Raw genomic sequence first — 12,955 nt, forward strand, 5'->3', positions numbered from 1 at the left:
GCAATTTTCCTTTTTTGAAAAAAATAATTGATTCACAATGTTCTTCCCATAACATGGCCTTGCAGGGCTCTTTGAGTCTCGGCGACGCCGAGGACGCGGTGGTGGCCGCGTCACACGCGTCGGATACCGGAAAGGGTGGATTGCAATTTAAGTTTAGGCTAGGCCATTTTGTGTCATCTCTTGTCAGCCTCGCCCACATCTTTGATTTCTTTGTGTTTTCACTTAGTCTAACCTTAATCCTTCGTAAGTGCTATCTTTCCTCACAATATATCGTTCCTTTTCTCATATCCACGATACCCGAGGGCAACAGTGAAAACTATGGATGCGCAGGGTTTAAATGAAGCGAGCGCAGCCCCGGACTTTGCAGTTGGAGACGCGCGAAACAAACTAGAAGCCCTGACAAAGCGTGCTGCGGCAAAGGATGCAATCAAGGACTACAACGCAGCTGCGGAGCTCTACTCGGAAGCTACCGAGATCCAAGCGAAGCTGAACGGAGAACTATCGCTTGAAAACGCTGATCTATTGTTCACCTACGGGAAGGCTTTATACAATGTCGCTATAAGCAAGAGCGATGTTCTTGGTTCAAAGGTTGCAGGAAAGGCGCAGAGCCAGACCGCAGCGAACGACCAAACTGCTTCTGCCAATTCTGTTTCAGTTGCTAGCAATCTCATACAAGATGCCGTTTCTTCAGGTACTGCACAAACAGAGGCCATTGCGCAGGAAACGGAACTCAAAGACTCCCAGAATAAGCCGTATTTCCAGTTCACTGGTGACGAGAATTTCGATACCGATTCAGATGCCGATGATGAAGAAGGCGCGATTGGAAGAGATGATGACGACCCCGACGACCATGATGATGACGACTTTGCCAACGCTTTTGAAGTTCTCGATTTAGCCCGAATTCTCTACCATAAGAAATTGGGCGCCTTTGAGCAAGAATCTGAAAAGGGCAAATCCACGGAAGCCGTACCTGAGCTCAAGAAAATCAAGGAGCACCTAGCCGATACATACGATCTCCAAGCCGAAATCTCACTAGAAGGCGAACGATTTACCGATGCAGTGACAGATCTAAGGAAGGCACTCGAACTCAGACAATCTCTTTTCCCAATGGAAGACCCGTCAATTGCAGAATGTCACTACAAACTCTCTCTGGCTATGGAGTTTGGGGCTGTCAAGCATGATGACTTAGAAGGCGAAGCCAACTCCACTAAGGTAGACGAGGAAATGAGGAAGGAGGCAGTAGTCCAAATGGAAAAGGCAATTGAGAGTTGCCGAGTCAGAATATCTCAAGAACAGAAGAAATTGGTAAACTATGATTCTCTAGATGAAGACAGGCGGACAGCCTCGAAACGGAGAATGGCCAATGTGAAGGAGATCATATCAGATATGGAGCAGAGAGTGAGTTCCTACCCAAACTTTATATTTGCGACTCAGTCTCTTATTTATCCACCAATTTCCTTTTTAGTTGCTCGATCTACGACGTCCACCGGTATCAGTTGAGAAAGGGTTTGACGATCAGAACCAAAATATGATCAAGGGAATACTGGGGCAAATCATGGGGGAGTCCAACGCCGACAAGCTGACCCTGCTCGATGCCGCTACAAGAAACGCCACGGATCTTTCTGCTTTTGTAAAACGAAAGCCAACTGACAGCAAGACATCCCAGCAGGCCAACATTACTCCGAAGCGTTCGGTTGAAAAGGAGATAGATGGTGGTAATCCAAAGAAGGCTCGGATGGGTGATGTTGATGAAAATCCTACATAATTGATCACACTACGATTCTGTTTATTATACCCGAATATAACTAGTTGAACTACAGCTTCCATTGGCATGACTCCTAGTCCGGAAACTTATTACAGACATTAGTATCACTCAATTATAAGTATAGACTCCATGTAGTGTGCGGACAGGCGCCAGCAAGACACAGCTTGGGGCCGGAAGTGACTGTTATCAAGCCACGGTTCCTAGTGTAGAAGAATGTCGAGCGATCCTGCGATTTTTCCGGCGTACCGCTAGTCCAGGACTCCATAATCCACTAAATAGATCCTCGCACTCGTCTTCATCCTGGCTATCAAATTCGACGCCATCATAAATCGATGTCGAACGCGACACTGTGGGTTTGACGGAGTCGGTAGATTCCACCAAGCCGGCACCGAATGCTGGATCCCATTCGGGGGTCGTCATAATCTTTTTGGTCTCCAATATAAACTTCCCAACTTTGTACCGCTGGGACTCCTCCTCCGCACTAACATATTTCCACCCAAGCAAATTCCCGCAAAAAGCACAATCAATGTCGCTTACCGTATGGGCACCTGTGACTAGATGCCGGGATACGGGATTCTGAAGTAACGTATTTGGAAGCGACTCTCCGGGATAAGATGGTGCATTGACAGTAGGTTCCGCGGAGACCAAATAAGCCCGGCCGTGGCGGCCAGTGAACCCTTTGCTGATAATCTGGGTGGTCAAACAAAGATGAGAGGCACAAGTTGAGCATCGGATACAAGATATATGGCCTTGGACGTATTTATTCTTGGAGGGTTCATCGATCGGTAGTATAGATTGTAGGTTGGAAGGCGAAGCTTCTGCATTCCGCTTCTTGGTCTGGAAAACCAATGGTGGAAATAAAAACTTCGGAAACATAGAAGATTGCTAATGTGGAGAACTCTAAAACTATAGAGTATGCTGCTGTATCCTAAGCTTTCTCTCTCTCTTTCTCTCTTTCTCTCTTTTGGAAGCCGAGAATCGGAGGGATATAACTAAGTTGTGTTGGTTGTTTTTAGAGTGTTCCACATGAGGTTGATGATTCGAAGTGGACCGACCCCTCACCTATTTTATCGCATGACTTTAGGTACATCCCAACACGGTTTGTAGATACTGTTGCTTCGTCGGCGTCGGAAAAGAGGTTTTCCGAGGTTACCGCCGCGGTGGTGTTGCTAGTTTTGATGGTTCTGGCAAGGTGGGCTTAGGGATATTACACACTTCTAGCATTATGAATTTGACCAAGTTTCTATGGTGTCTTTCTCCATAAATCTATTAGAACTCTCATCTACCGATATTGAAGTTCAACCACTACCGGAGTCGTTCCTCTGGAAGTAGATCTTCAATACCAACGGAGTCTCAACTCACTTGATGGGGAATTATAGCTTTCACGCCTAATAAATAGGTGTAGTAGTATTCTCAAATGACACCACCTACTCCCAAAACAGCGTTTGGCAAGCATCTTCCTCAACTACAAGGAGCGATGGAAACGATGCCAGTGCTGACGTCACACGCGTAAGAGAGAGATAAGAGAGATAAGAAAACGACTGGACTGGAACCAAACGCAATATTGCAAATTGCCGAAACAGCATGCCAGTCAGCCTCCCATACTCTAGACTACACGAGGATCAAGAGCATGGAAAATAACTATGAATCTGTAGATTAACTGGAGTAACTTAGCGGCAAAGGACAATACATATCAGACTTCAAAAAGCAGGTCGACTAAATCGGGAAAAGACAGCTAGTTGATATTGAATAAGCTGAGTTTAAACCTCGGCACCTAAGAAAATCCATCTTGTGCTGACTGGCGTACTGAGACGATTCTCATTATCCCATGGTTGCAGAGTTGTTAAGCCAAACCCACACCATCCGAGGTTTCTTGTAAGTTCCAGTTCGGCGCCATCTTGCGAACGAGGCACACATGCGACTATTCGTGAACATCCAAACGCCTGCACGCTGGCTAATTCAAACAAGGCAATCAACCTAAATGGTTAATGTTAGTATGACTAGGCGGCAATTATCCTGGATTGAGGTGTGAGGGCATAATTTTATTTGCATACCCGGATTTCAAGCCATGTTGGAGCGACGTTTCTGGGAGAAATACAAATAGTGCTCGCTCATCGTTTGTGTTGGTTACGAATCCTCGGTATATAAGGTCGCTGGTATAATCCAATACTTCGACCCATCTTCCAATTCGCCAATTCATATATCCGTCATTATGCAGCTGAATTCGGGACGCATCTATCCCAAGTGATTCCTGCCTGGGCACCCTCCTCTCACCAAGGAAAATCCCAGACAGTTTGTCACAGAAGAGCCTCTCACACTCTCCCGGGATGGTATGCGTTGCCTCCCCTTTCTGCTCTAGTGAATAATTCACCATATAATTGTTTCCTGCCGTGGAAGCGAGCGAGGTATCGAGGGGAGGACTTATAGGATCGGTTTTCAACCCTGAGGGGACCTCAGGGATACCACTGCACTCCTGAAAAGCGGGACTCGCACGTTAGTGGACTATAACAAATGAGCGATGAGGTATCTGAAACCACTCACCGGCCCCGTTCGTAGTGCAGTAGTGGAAGCCATTGATGGTTGAGGTGGAACTGTCCACACTGTAGCAGCTGGCGAAAACGGTAGTTTGGGGATTTTTGTCCAGAAACCGTTGCAAAAGATTTGAAGTACTACTGTTATTATTCATGGGCCTAGCCATAATGGGTGTCGCCTTCAGGGGTATGACTGCAAGAGACGGTGGTTAATATAATATCAACGAGTAAGTGACGAGGTTGCTGCGAGGACAAAGACCGGATGGTGGATGGAGGCGGATGGCAAAGTATATGTTGGGAACGGGAGGCGTTTTGAGTGCAGAGCGAAGCAATGACAGATCTTGAAACTTCTAATGTTTCTCAACGAAAACAGTCGTAGGGCTACTTGGTAATGACGATGGTCGGGCGTTGGAACATGAAGGTCATCTGACCAGGAAAAATTGCCTTAGGCAACAAAGCTATGGAAGCTAAGTTAACTAATATATAAGTATGGAATGCCTTGGCTTGAAGATTCAAAACGATACTAGGAGCGATGGTATTTACATTTGTAAAAGTACATTTGCCATATACAAAGGCTAGTAATATGAAATAGGAAAGGTCATGGCTTCGGTTTGCACAATCCCCGAAACACACATCGCAAAAGTACTATATTCCTTTCAAAGCTCACGGTAATCGCTTGGTCTTACCCTCCGGTTTCTAGATTGATGCCGTTGGGGATTCACGGGTTGGCGAAAATAGGGGGAATCTTCCTCCCTGCCGAATGGCGTGCTGAACGCCGTCCGCTGCTGGTTCGAAAAATTACTTGGACCCAGCCCTTGCCCAAATCCAGTATTTTGTGTCATCGACACAGGCATCTGAGGCATCGCAAACATATTTAGAGACGGCGGCTCGCCTGCGCTGCTGTAACCACCGGAAGCCCCATAGCCATTAGAAACCGTCCCATCGGCACGATCATTATACATTCCGTTTGAGAGCGGATTAAAATTCATCATATTCATCTGATTCCAGGTAGGATCCATACTGGGCGCAAAGCCATTTCCAGGCAGCCCCATAGGATTTGTGAACCCCATTCCATCACCAACAAAACCAGCTTCGGGGAAAGAGATTCCTGATGATCCTGGGGCCGTCATGAATCCAGGCATTCCAAAAGGAATCTGGTTGAAGGGCAGTGGTTGTAACCCTGCGGGCGTATCTTTCAACTGGGCTGTTTCGGTGGAGGATGTATCATCATCGGATTTTTGTTTCTTTAACGAAGAAACTAAATTTGGGTCCTCGACTCCTTCTTTGACAGTGATATTCTCAGCGGGCCTTTTTTTAGGGTTGGCAGGGACCGAGTGCACTCCGTCTCTGTTCTCAGTAGAGGCGCTATTGGAATCGGGCATGTTGTTATCGAGGCGATCCTCCGGCAGTGCTGGCTGCTTCTCCTTTTCTTTCTTAGAATCTGCTTTCTCAGCCTCGTAGGCTTTTATCTTCGAAAGAACTTCATCATTCGCAGAAAGATTATCGAGCAAAACACCCTCTGTAGCACAGCCAGGACATACAAAATCACTCTCAATCAATGCATTTGTAATACAATCATTGCAGTAAGTCTTTTGACAGCAGGGTGTTTGTGTGGGATCTAGGAACATCCGCTTGTCAATTGGGCATTCTAACCCACGGGCCTGTAGCTCCTTGCTATGTTCGACGGCCGCCGCTTCAGCTGCAGCCGCTGCGGTCGCTTTAACCTTCTCTTGATATAATTCCCACGACGCTTGGTCTGGTTTAGTAACGATAAAGTCGCCATCAGCGTTAACCATAACGCCTGTGTTTCGCAATTCTTCAGTGGAACCATCAAGGATGAGAGACTCCGGCTTCTCAATCTTGGTCTGTAAAGATCTAGGTATTCCTGTTGATCGCTTCACTCTGTATTTGCCGTCAAACTTTGGGTCATTATTCGTGGGACATGCTTGAATCCAATGTCCTATATTACAGTCCATTAGCATCCTGTCAATTTTGGGGCCAAAGCAGAACTTGCCTTTTTCACGACAACGGTAACACAGGTAGCCAGGTGGTGGAGGGTGGTCTGGAATGTTTACAGGCTTGCCTCTACCGCGACCAAACGGAATAGGGGTAGCACTATTACAATGCATCAGTATTTAAACCCTCATCACCAGTCAGTAAAACTTACTTCGCCATCTCTTGCTGCTGCTCTCGCCATTGGTTCGCTTGTAAATTAAAAAGTGCGTTAATCTTTTCCTCCTCTGTTTGAGCATTATTCAGTTCTTGGACACCATTGCTGACTGGTTGGTTAGAACTTGGAACTGATCTGCTCGCCGTGGACTGGTCGTTACGGGGAACATTGCGAGCATTCATTGGCATCTTCCCAGATACATATCGGGCTGCACCTCCTTTCCCCGGTCGTGTGGCCGGGAGCCTTCGAGCAATAACAGAGGTAGAGCGCGGTATAACACTGGTGTCATCATCATATTCTAAGCGAGACATTGTTAGCTTCCTTATTCAACGTTACTGGATGTAAAGAGCACCTAGGAGCTTACCTTCACCAGTACCTTCGTTATAAATGGATAGCTCAAAATCAGACCCGTCACCCAGTCTACTTTGATTGATGATTTCTCGCTTCAACTCGAAGACAGAGATACCGGTGCCATCAAAAGTGACCCTTGAAGGTTCTCTTTGAGACTTGAACTTGAAGTGAACAGAGGATGACATTGTATTGAATTGGACGTCCAATGATGTGTTTGTGGATGTAATTAAATCAGAATTTTGGGTTTTTATACCACGTTCACGAATGAGGATACAAAGCACAGTATTGTAGATGCGGGAATGTAGGGCAGAAGATAGAGGTCGTAATTGAAGGCTCGAGAAAGGAAAATAACAATAATAATAATAATTTCTTGGAAAATCTCTGGTACCGAAGCCTCAAATAATATCGAGGATATTGCTCGAAGCTAATAAAAGACTCCGTTTCACTGATGCTGGTGGGGGGTTCAGACCGCTGCATACAAACGAAATCAAGCCAGGGCGATCGATACAAGGCAAGAGAAGCTGCAAATAGCAGGGCACTTTAGACGGAATTGAAAGCAGCGATCAAGGAATCGAACGAGATCTATCCAGCTTAGTCTCCGATAACACTTGCGACCTGGTCTGATTTATAGCAATTTTTTTTTTCAAGGATTTGCAACCGGCCAAAGAAACGCTTGAACAAAGAATAGGGCGTCGGTCGGGGTTAGCAAAGCGCAGAGGTAACAAACACGCGGAAAGAATGGAGGTCTTGTGAAAGGAATCTTGAAGCTGATTTCAACGGTAGATGGTAGACAGCAATGGGATGTAATCACACCACGAGGAAGACACGGGAAGATTATGACTGCAATAGCTACTGCATATCCCGGTTCGGTCGCCTATTCCCTGGAAAGGTGTTGCGAGAATGATGTAGATTTGCACAGGTTGTAATAATAAGGACAGGATGGGAGTGCGGAGTGTTGCAGTGGCAAGTTACCGTAATTTTATCACGTGATCAGCTGCACGTTGAGGAAGCCACGTGACGGGAAGGTCATAATTCGTTTAGCCCGCCTACCGAGACTTCTACCATAGCATCTATCATTGAGATCAGTTAGCAGTATCGAATTACCACCCTTTTCAAGGACTTGCGAGTTCTATTTTATTATTATCCAGTACTGTCAATCGTTTATTGAAGCTTACAGCCTCGAAAATCTTATTACGAATCGTTCATTCGTCAACGTCCAAATCTTTGGGGGGCACTGGTTGGGTGATTTTCGTGATTCGAAAAGGCATGAATGAATATAACTGTATTGAAGGTAAAGACACAGCACTGGTATGCGTCTTATCCTATAGCCAAAAAAGGGATACCATGTAGAGAAATTGTTTCCTAGAATAATTCTTTCCCGGTACAAATGACCGATATCGCTCCGGAGTCGGGCCTGCTCTCCGCTCCGCAACGTAGTTCTACAGAGTACACAGCACACGCTCTCCGCCTTGGGGAATTGGCGGAAGAGTAAAAAAAAAATGGCTGGTAGTAGGTATGAGTCAGCCAACCCCCCCTTCCCACTTAGGTGGGGTTGGTTGGGAAGACATCATAGTTATCAAGTTACAAAACTCAGGACCACCAAGTCATTGGGATCGGATTTTGCAATCAGCTGTTCCCATATCGATACTATCTAAGAGGTGGGAATTGGCGTTTGCCAAAATGCCTACTGTTCATCTACTTGACTATGTCGCTGGAAACGTGCGGTCTTTGGTGAATGCCATTAACCAGGTTGGTTATGAAGTTGAATGGGTGAGATCGCCTAGCGACTTGAAAAATGTCGAGGTAAGGGGAAATTTCACATTGTTGTATGTACCTTATTTTTTCGTACATGTCTGGCTGACGCGGAGACCATAGAAACTCATCCTTCCGGGGGTCGGCCACTTTGGCCATTGTCTTTCCCAGCTGTCGAACGGTGGTTACTTGCAGCCGATAAAAGAACATATAGCTTCCGGGAAACGTTTTATGGGTATATGTGTTGGTTTACAGGCGCTTTTTGAGGGCTCCGAGGAAGATTCCAACGTTGCTGGTCTCGGTTTAATTCCGATGCGCATGCACAAGTTCAAAACTAAAACAAAGAGTGTTCCTCATATCGGCTGGAACTCGGCGACGAATACCCGTCTCGACACCTCTGGGGGGCAAAGCTTTTATGGGTTAAGCCCAAGTAGCAAATACTACTATGTGCACTCATATGCTGCGCTCTATGATCCAGATGTTCTCGAGCAAGATGGTTGGCTAGTTGCCACAGCGAGCTATGGAGAGGAGAAATTTATTGGCGCAATAGCACGAGACAATATCTTTGCGACGCAGTTCCACCCCGAGAAGAGTGGTCAAGCAGGCCTGCGCACACTTCGCGCTTTCTTAGACGGTACCAAGATTCACCTTTCCGGCCCGGAAGAATCGATGTGGGCGGAAAGTCAAAACGGCCTTACCCGCAGAATTATCGCCTGCCTTGATGTGCGCACAAATGACATTGGTGACCTTGTTGTAACCAAAGGCGATCAATATGATGTACGGGAAAAGAATGATGCGGATGTAGGAGGGCAAGTGCGAAACTTGGGGAAGCCAGTTGATATGGCCAAAAAATATTACGAGCAAGGGGCAGATGAGGTGACGTTTCTGAATATTACTTCATTCCGAAACTGTCCAGTTGCTGATCTCCCTATGCTCGAAATTCTCAGGAGGACTTCAGAGACTGTCTTTGTGCCCTTGACTATTGGCGGTGGTATCAGAGATACCGTGGATACAGACGGTACTCACATCTCAGCTCTAGACGTGGCAACAATGTACTTCAAGTCCGGGGCCGATAAAGTCAGTATTGGTTCGGATGCTGTTACTGCTGCCGAGGAGTTTTATGAAGCCGGCAAAGTGCTCTCTGGGAGAACGGCCATAGAAACAATTTCCAAGGCATACGGAAATCAGGCCGTCGTTGTAAGCGTCGACCCAAAGCGCGTATATGTGAGCAAACCAGAAGATACACAGCACCATACCATAAAAACGAAGCACTCGGATGCCACTGGGCAGACCTTCTGTTGGTATCAGTGTACGATCAAGGGTGGGAGAGAGACTCGGGATATAGATGTCTGCCAGCTGGTGCAAGCCGTCGAAGCGATGGGCGCGGGAGAGATTCTACTCAACTGCATCGACAAAGATGGAAGCAACAGTGGGTTTGATCTAGAACTTATCAATCACGTCAAGGCCGCAATAACTATACCCGTGATTGCTTCCAGCGGAGCTGGTATGCCCAAACATTTTGAAGAAGTCTTCGATCAAACAACAACTGATGCCGCCCTCGGCGCTGGAATGGTACGTATACTTATGTCGTACCCCTGTTCACGGGAAGCAATTTTGACCAGAACACAGTTCCATCGTGGTGAATATACTGTTGATGAGGTTAAGCACTACCTTGATACTAGAGGTTTTCTTGTTCGAAGGTTTGAGCCTAACATTTAGATAATGGTGGGTGCATGCGTATTTTACTGTTCTCCCAATACAGCTTTACCGGAATGAACTTCAAGAAATAAAATTAGACATCGGTATGGTATACAATGAGTCGGGTAGATCTGTGTGTGCGCCATGTCTTTCAAATTCAAATTCATTGCCCTCATGCTCTTCTCTAAAAATGATGATGATGATGATGATAATAATAAAATAAAAAGACGAGAGAGGGGGGGAGAGAAGAAGGGAAAGAGGAAAGGGAAAAGGGCAGATACAGAAAAACATTCTTCACAGTGTAAATTTGTATTAAGGAGTTGTCGAGGTTTACTTTGCTTTGGTTGAAACATGCATATCTGATGTCAAGCTGTACGTCCAGAGAAGTAGAAAAAAAGAAAGGTCGTGCACCTTGGATTTGCAGCAACCAAACACCGTGAGATTGCCCTGAGCCTAGGCACTTGAGGCATGGAATGGCAATAGGCTTTGTGGTTGTTCACCTTTGCCCTGGCCCCTCAAGGTAGATGAGACCATTTCGAGTCTACAAAATGTTAGCATCCCCTAATAGCAGACGATTGACCGAAACCCTACTGGGGAAAATTGTCGCAGGCGTATTCCAGCTGCGTCAAGGATTTCGGCGCTCTAGTTCTTGTCAGATCAAATTCTGATGCAGGATAAAATCTACACACATTATGGTCCATATTATAGCCTTGCGAGTATACTACCTCTGAAATCCCTACTTGCGCAATCTTCACGGTGCATGTCAAACACGGACAACTTTGAGAAAAGGATCTGAGTTAGCAGAATCGGTCGAAATGCGGGTAAGGATTTCGCCCACGTATCGCAATATAATATTGCGCCTTCTCGAATGCGCTCTCTTCCGGCCTCTAACAGAGCGTTTTCCTCGGCATGTAGACAAAGACATGTGGACAAGCCAACTCCTCCTCCTTCCCCACGATTGCACCTTGGGCCTGGGAGTGTGTAAGTAAAAGCACATCTACCGCTGTTTCAAGGCTCCCTACATCCCCCCTCGTTACAGTTCTTGAGGTGCCGTGGGGTTCCATTGTAACCAGTACTGATGACGCGACGTTCTCTAACAAGAACGCAGCCCACTCGCCTTTTCATGCAGTTACTTCGCTGCGCAGCGAGTGATGCCAACTCCATAAAATACTGATCCCAGTTTGGTCGTAAACGTTGCTCGTCAGCTAGGTTGAGTGCCTTTAGAGCACCATGCAGTTCGTCTAATGAGGGGGACGGATTGAACAGTCGGACTTGCGCTCGGTCGGTGATCAAGGCATGGCCAACACTCTTTTCGTACAGCTGCTTATCGTTCCAAAGAACAAACTCTTCTAGGTGAGGGGGTTCAAGCCGCCTTCTTCGACACCTGAAGTATGAATTAGCATTTTTGTTTGTTTTTTTTTTGAAATCGAAACAGTTTTAATGGCTAACCTGTCCGCAAAACGCTTCCATCGCAAACTGACCGGGGCGTCAACGCTCACCAGAAGGAAAAAGGGACGTTGTATAAAGCGGTCTAGCGTAGATGCATCCCAAATGTGGGTAGTAACCCAGTGTTCTTGCCATCTTTTTGTTGCAAATTCGAGAAGCGACCCGGTTGTTTCAAACTGCAATGGCGTAACCTGGTCAGTTGCATCGTCCGTCAAGCCAGAGGCTTGTAATCGAAGATCATCTGCAGCCTGTGGGGGAGTGCCTGATTTCACTTCAAGGCGTCGAAAATTTTGATGTTGGGTCAGATACTCTGCCACAGCATTCTTCCCAGAGCAGATGCCTTGAATACGTTATGTCAGTTAATTAGTAGGCCCCATTAAGGAAGGCATTTTTTAGGTAGTCGACTGACCTCCACATAGACCAATTAGCATTGTTCCTCTGGTGCTCCTGGGAAAGTACCAGGGCAGTGGAAAATAGCAGAGGGAATGTTGATTTATGGAGATGAGGGGATGGACCTTCTTGGTTTCATGCCCAGGCATGAACACTTGGCAATTTTTTTTAAAAAATAAAAATAAAACAACAATGACAAATGACAAATGACAAATGACAAATGAGGGATGAGAGCTTAACTACTATAAGAGGAAAACAAATAGCAACCAAATAGTAAATACCTACCAGGCCTTGCAAAAACATGTGGAAAGGGACAGACACTAAGTGGATATTAGGTATCGTTCGCAGTGTAGGTATCTACTACTTCCTTACAATTTTCTCCAAGTTATACGCAACTATCTGGCTATATACTATTAAGACTTGAAGCTCGAAGGGCTTTGGTTTCTTCCTGACACCTCACTCGATAAGCTCATTATGAATGGTAGTATTATTGAGTTATTTGACTTGCATCGCTGCAAATTTTTGTTCTAAGACTATCGGCAACTCGTCCTTGCACTGAACCTTGTGGGTGAGGTATTCCGCTTTTTACATTAATATTAATATGTACATCATCACCAGCAGAGTGGTATTTATTTGAAATGATATTGTCCCAAAAGATACTAAGGCACCATTTGCGTCTCTCAAGAGTCTCATGACGTAACCGCCGAGGAACAGCCAACTTCCAAGTCACGCGATGCAACAACCCAGTTAAAATATCTCATCCAATACCGGTTGATCGGGCGAGCCAAAACTCAAAAGGCTGCTGCAAATCGAGATCATCCAGATTACCCGTTGAGCGTATAAGTATATTGG

The 12,955-nt window shown here is 46.0% G+C and overlaps 6 protein-coding genes across 6 annotated transcripts; 2 read left to right on the forward strand and 4 right to left on the reverse strand.

Moving 5' to 3' along the window:
• Window positions 1-318: 318 nt before the first annotated feature.
• On the forward strand, window positions 319-1,765 carry APUU_80616S (SHNi-TPR domain-containing protein; the record flags this gene model as incomplete). Its single annotated transcript, XM_041696917.1, has 2 exons — window positions 319-1,398; window positions 1,466-1,765. The coding sequence occupies 2 exons, from the start codon at window positions 319-321 to the stop codon at window positions 1,763-1,765; spliced, it is 1,380 nt and encodes a 459-aa protein (XP_041562499.1).
• A 186-nt stretch (window positions 1,766-1,951) lies between these two features.
• Window positions 1,952-2,641, reverse strand: APUU_80617A (yippee/mis18 family protein; the record flags this gene model as incomplete). The annotated part of the gene is made up of 1 exon (XM_041696918.1): window positions 1,952-2,641. One exon carries the CDS (start codon window positions 2,639-2,641, stop codon window positions 1,952-1,954), a length of 690 nt encoding a protein of 229 aa, XP_041562500.1.
• Window positions 2,642-3,525: 884 nt separating this feature from the next.
• APUU_80618A (ornithine decarboxylase antizyme) lies at window positions 3,526-4,339 on the reverse strand (the record flags this gene model as incomplete). Its single annotated transcript, XM_041696919.1, has 3 exons — window positions 3,526-3,742; window positions 3,820-4,238; window positions 4,307-4,339. 3 exons carry the CDS (start codon window positions 4,337-4,339, stop codon window positions 3,526-3,528), a joined length of 669 nt encoding a protein of 222 aa, XP_041562501.1.
• Window positions 4,340-4,952: 613 nt separating this feature from the next.
• Window positions 4,953-7,002, reverse strand: APUU_80619A (cleavage polyadenylation factor subunit MPE1; the record flags this gene model as incomplete). Its single annotated transcript, XM_041696920.1, has 4 exons — window positions 4,953-6,256; window positions 6,311-6,411; window positions 6,464-6,764; window positions 6,831-7,002. 4 exons carry the CDS (start codon window positions 7,000-7,002, stop codon window positions 4,953-4,955), a joined length of 1,878 nt encoding a protein of 625 aa, XP_041562502.1.
• Window positions 7,003-8,497: 1,495 nt separating this feature from the next.
• HIS7 (imidazoleglycerol-phosphate synthase) lies at window positions 8,498-10,288 on the forward strand (the record flags this gene model as incomplete). Its single annotated transcript, XM_041696921.1, has 3 exons — window positions 8,498-8,620; window positions 8,693-10,141; window positions 10,199-10,288. The coding sequence occupies 3 exons, from the start codon at window positions 8,498-8,500 to the stop codon at window positions 10,286-10,288; spliced, it is 1,662 nt and encodes a 553-aa protein (XP_041562503.1).
• Window positions 10,289-10,763: 475 nt separating this feature from the next.
• DCD1 (deoxycytidine monophosphate deaminase) lies at window positions 10,764-12,252 on the reverse strand (the record flags this gene model as incomplete). The annotated part of the gene is made up of 7 exons (XM_041696922.1): window positions 10,764-10,808; window positions 10,859-10,909; window positions 10,957-11,044; window positions 11,106-11,238; window positions 11,290-11,651; window positions 11,717-12,053; window positions 12,123-12,252. 7 exons carry the CDS (start codon window positions 12,250-12,252, stop codon window positions 10,764-10,766), a joined length of 1,146 nt encoding a protein of 381 aa, XP_041562504.1.
• Between the last annotated feature and the right edge of the window lie 703 nt (window positions 12,253-12,955).

The sequence above is a fragment of the Aspergillus puulaauensis genome, chromosome 8, assembly GCF_016861865.1.
Source record: "Aspergillus puulaauensis MK2 DNA, chromosome 8, nearly complete sequence".
In the NCBI taxonomy this organism is placed as follows: Eukaryota; Fungi; Ascomycota; class Eurotiomycetes; order Eurotiales; family Aspergillaceae; genus Aspergillus; species Aspergillus puulaauensis.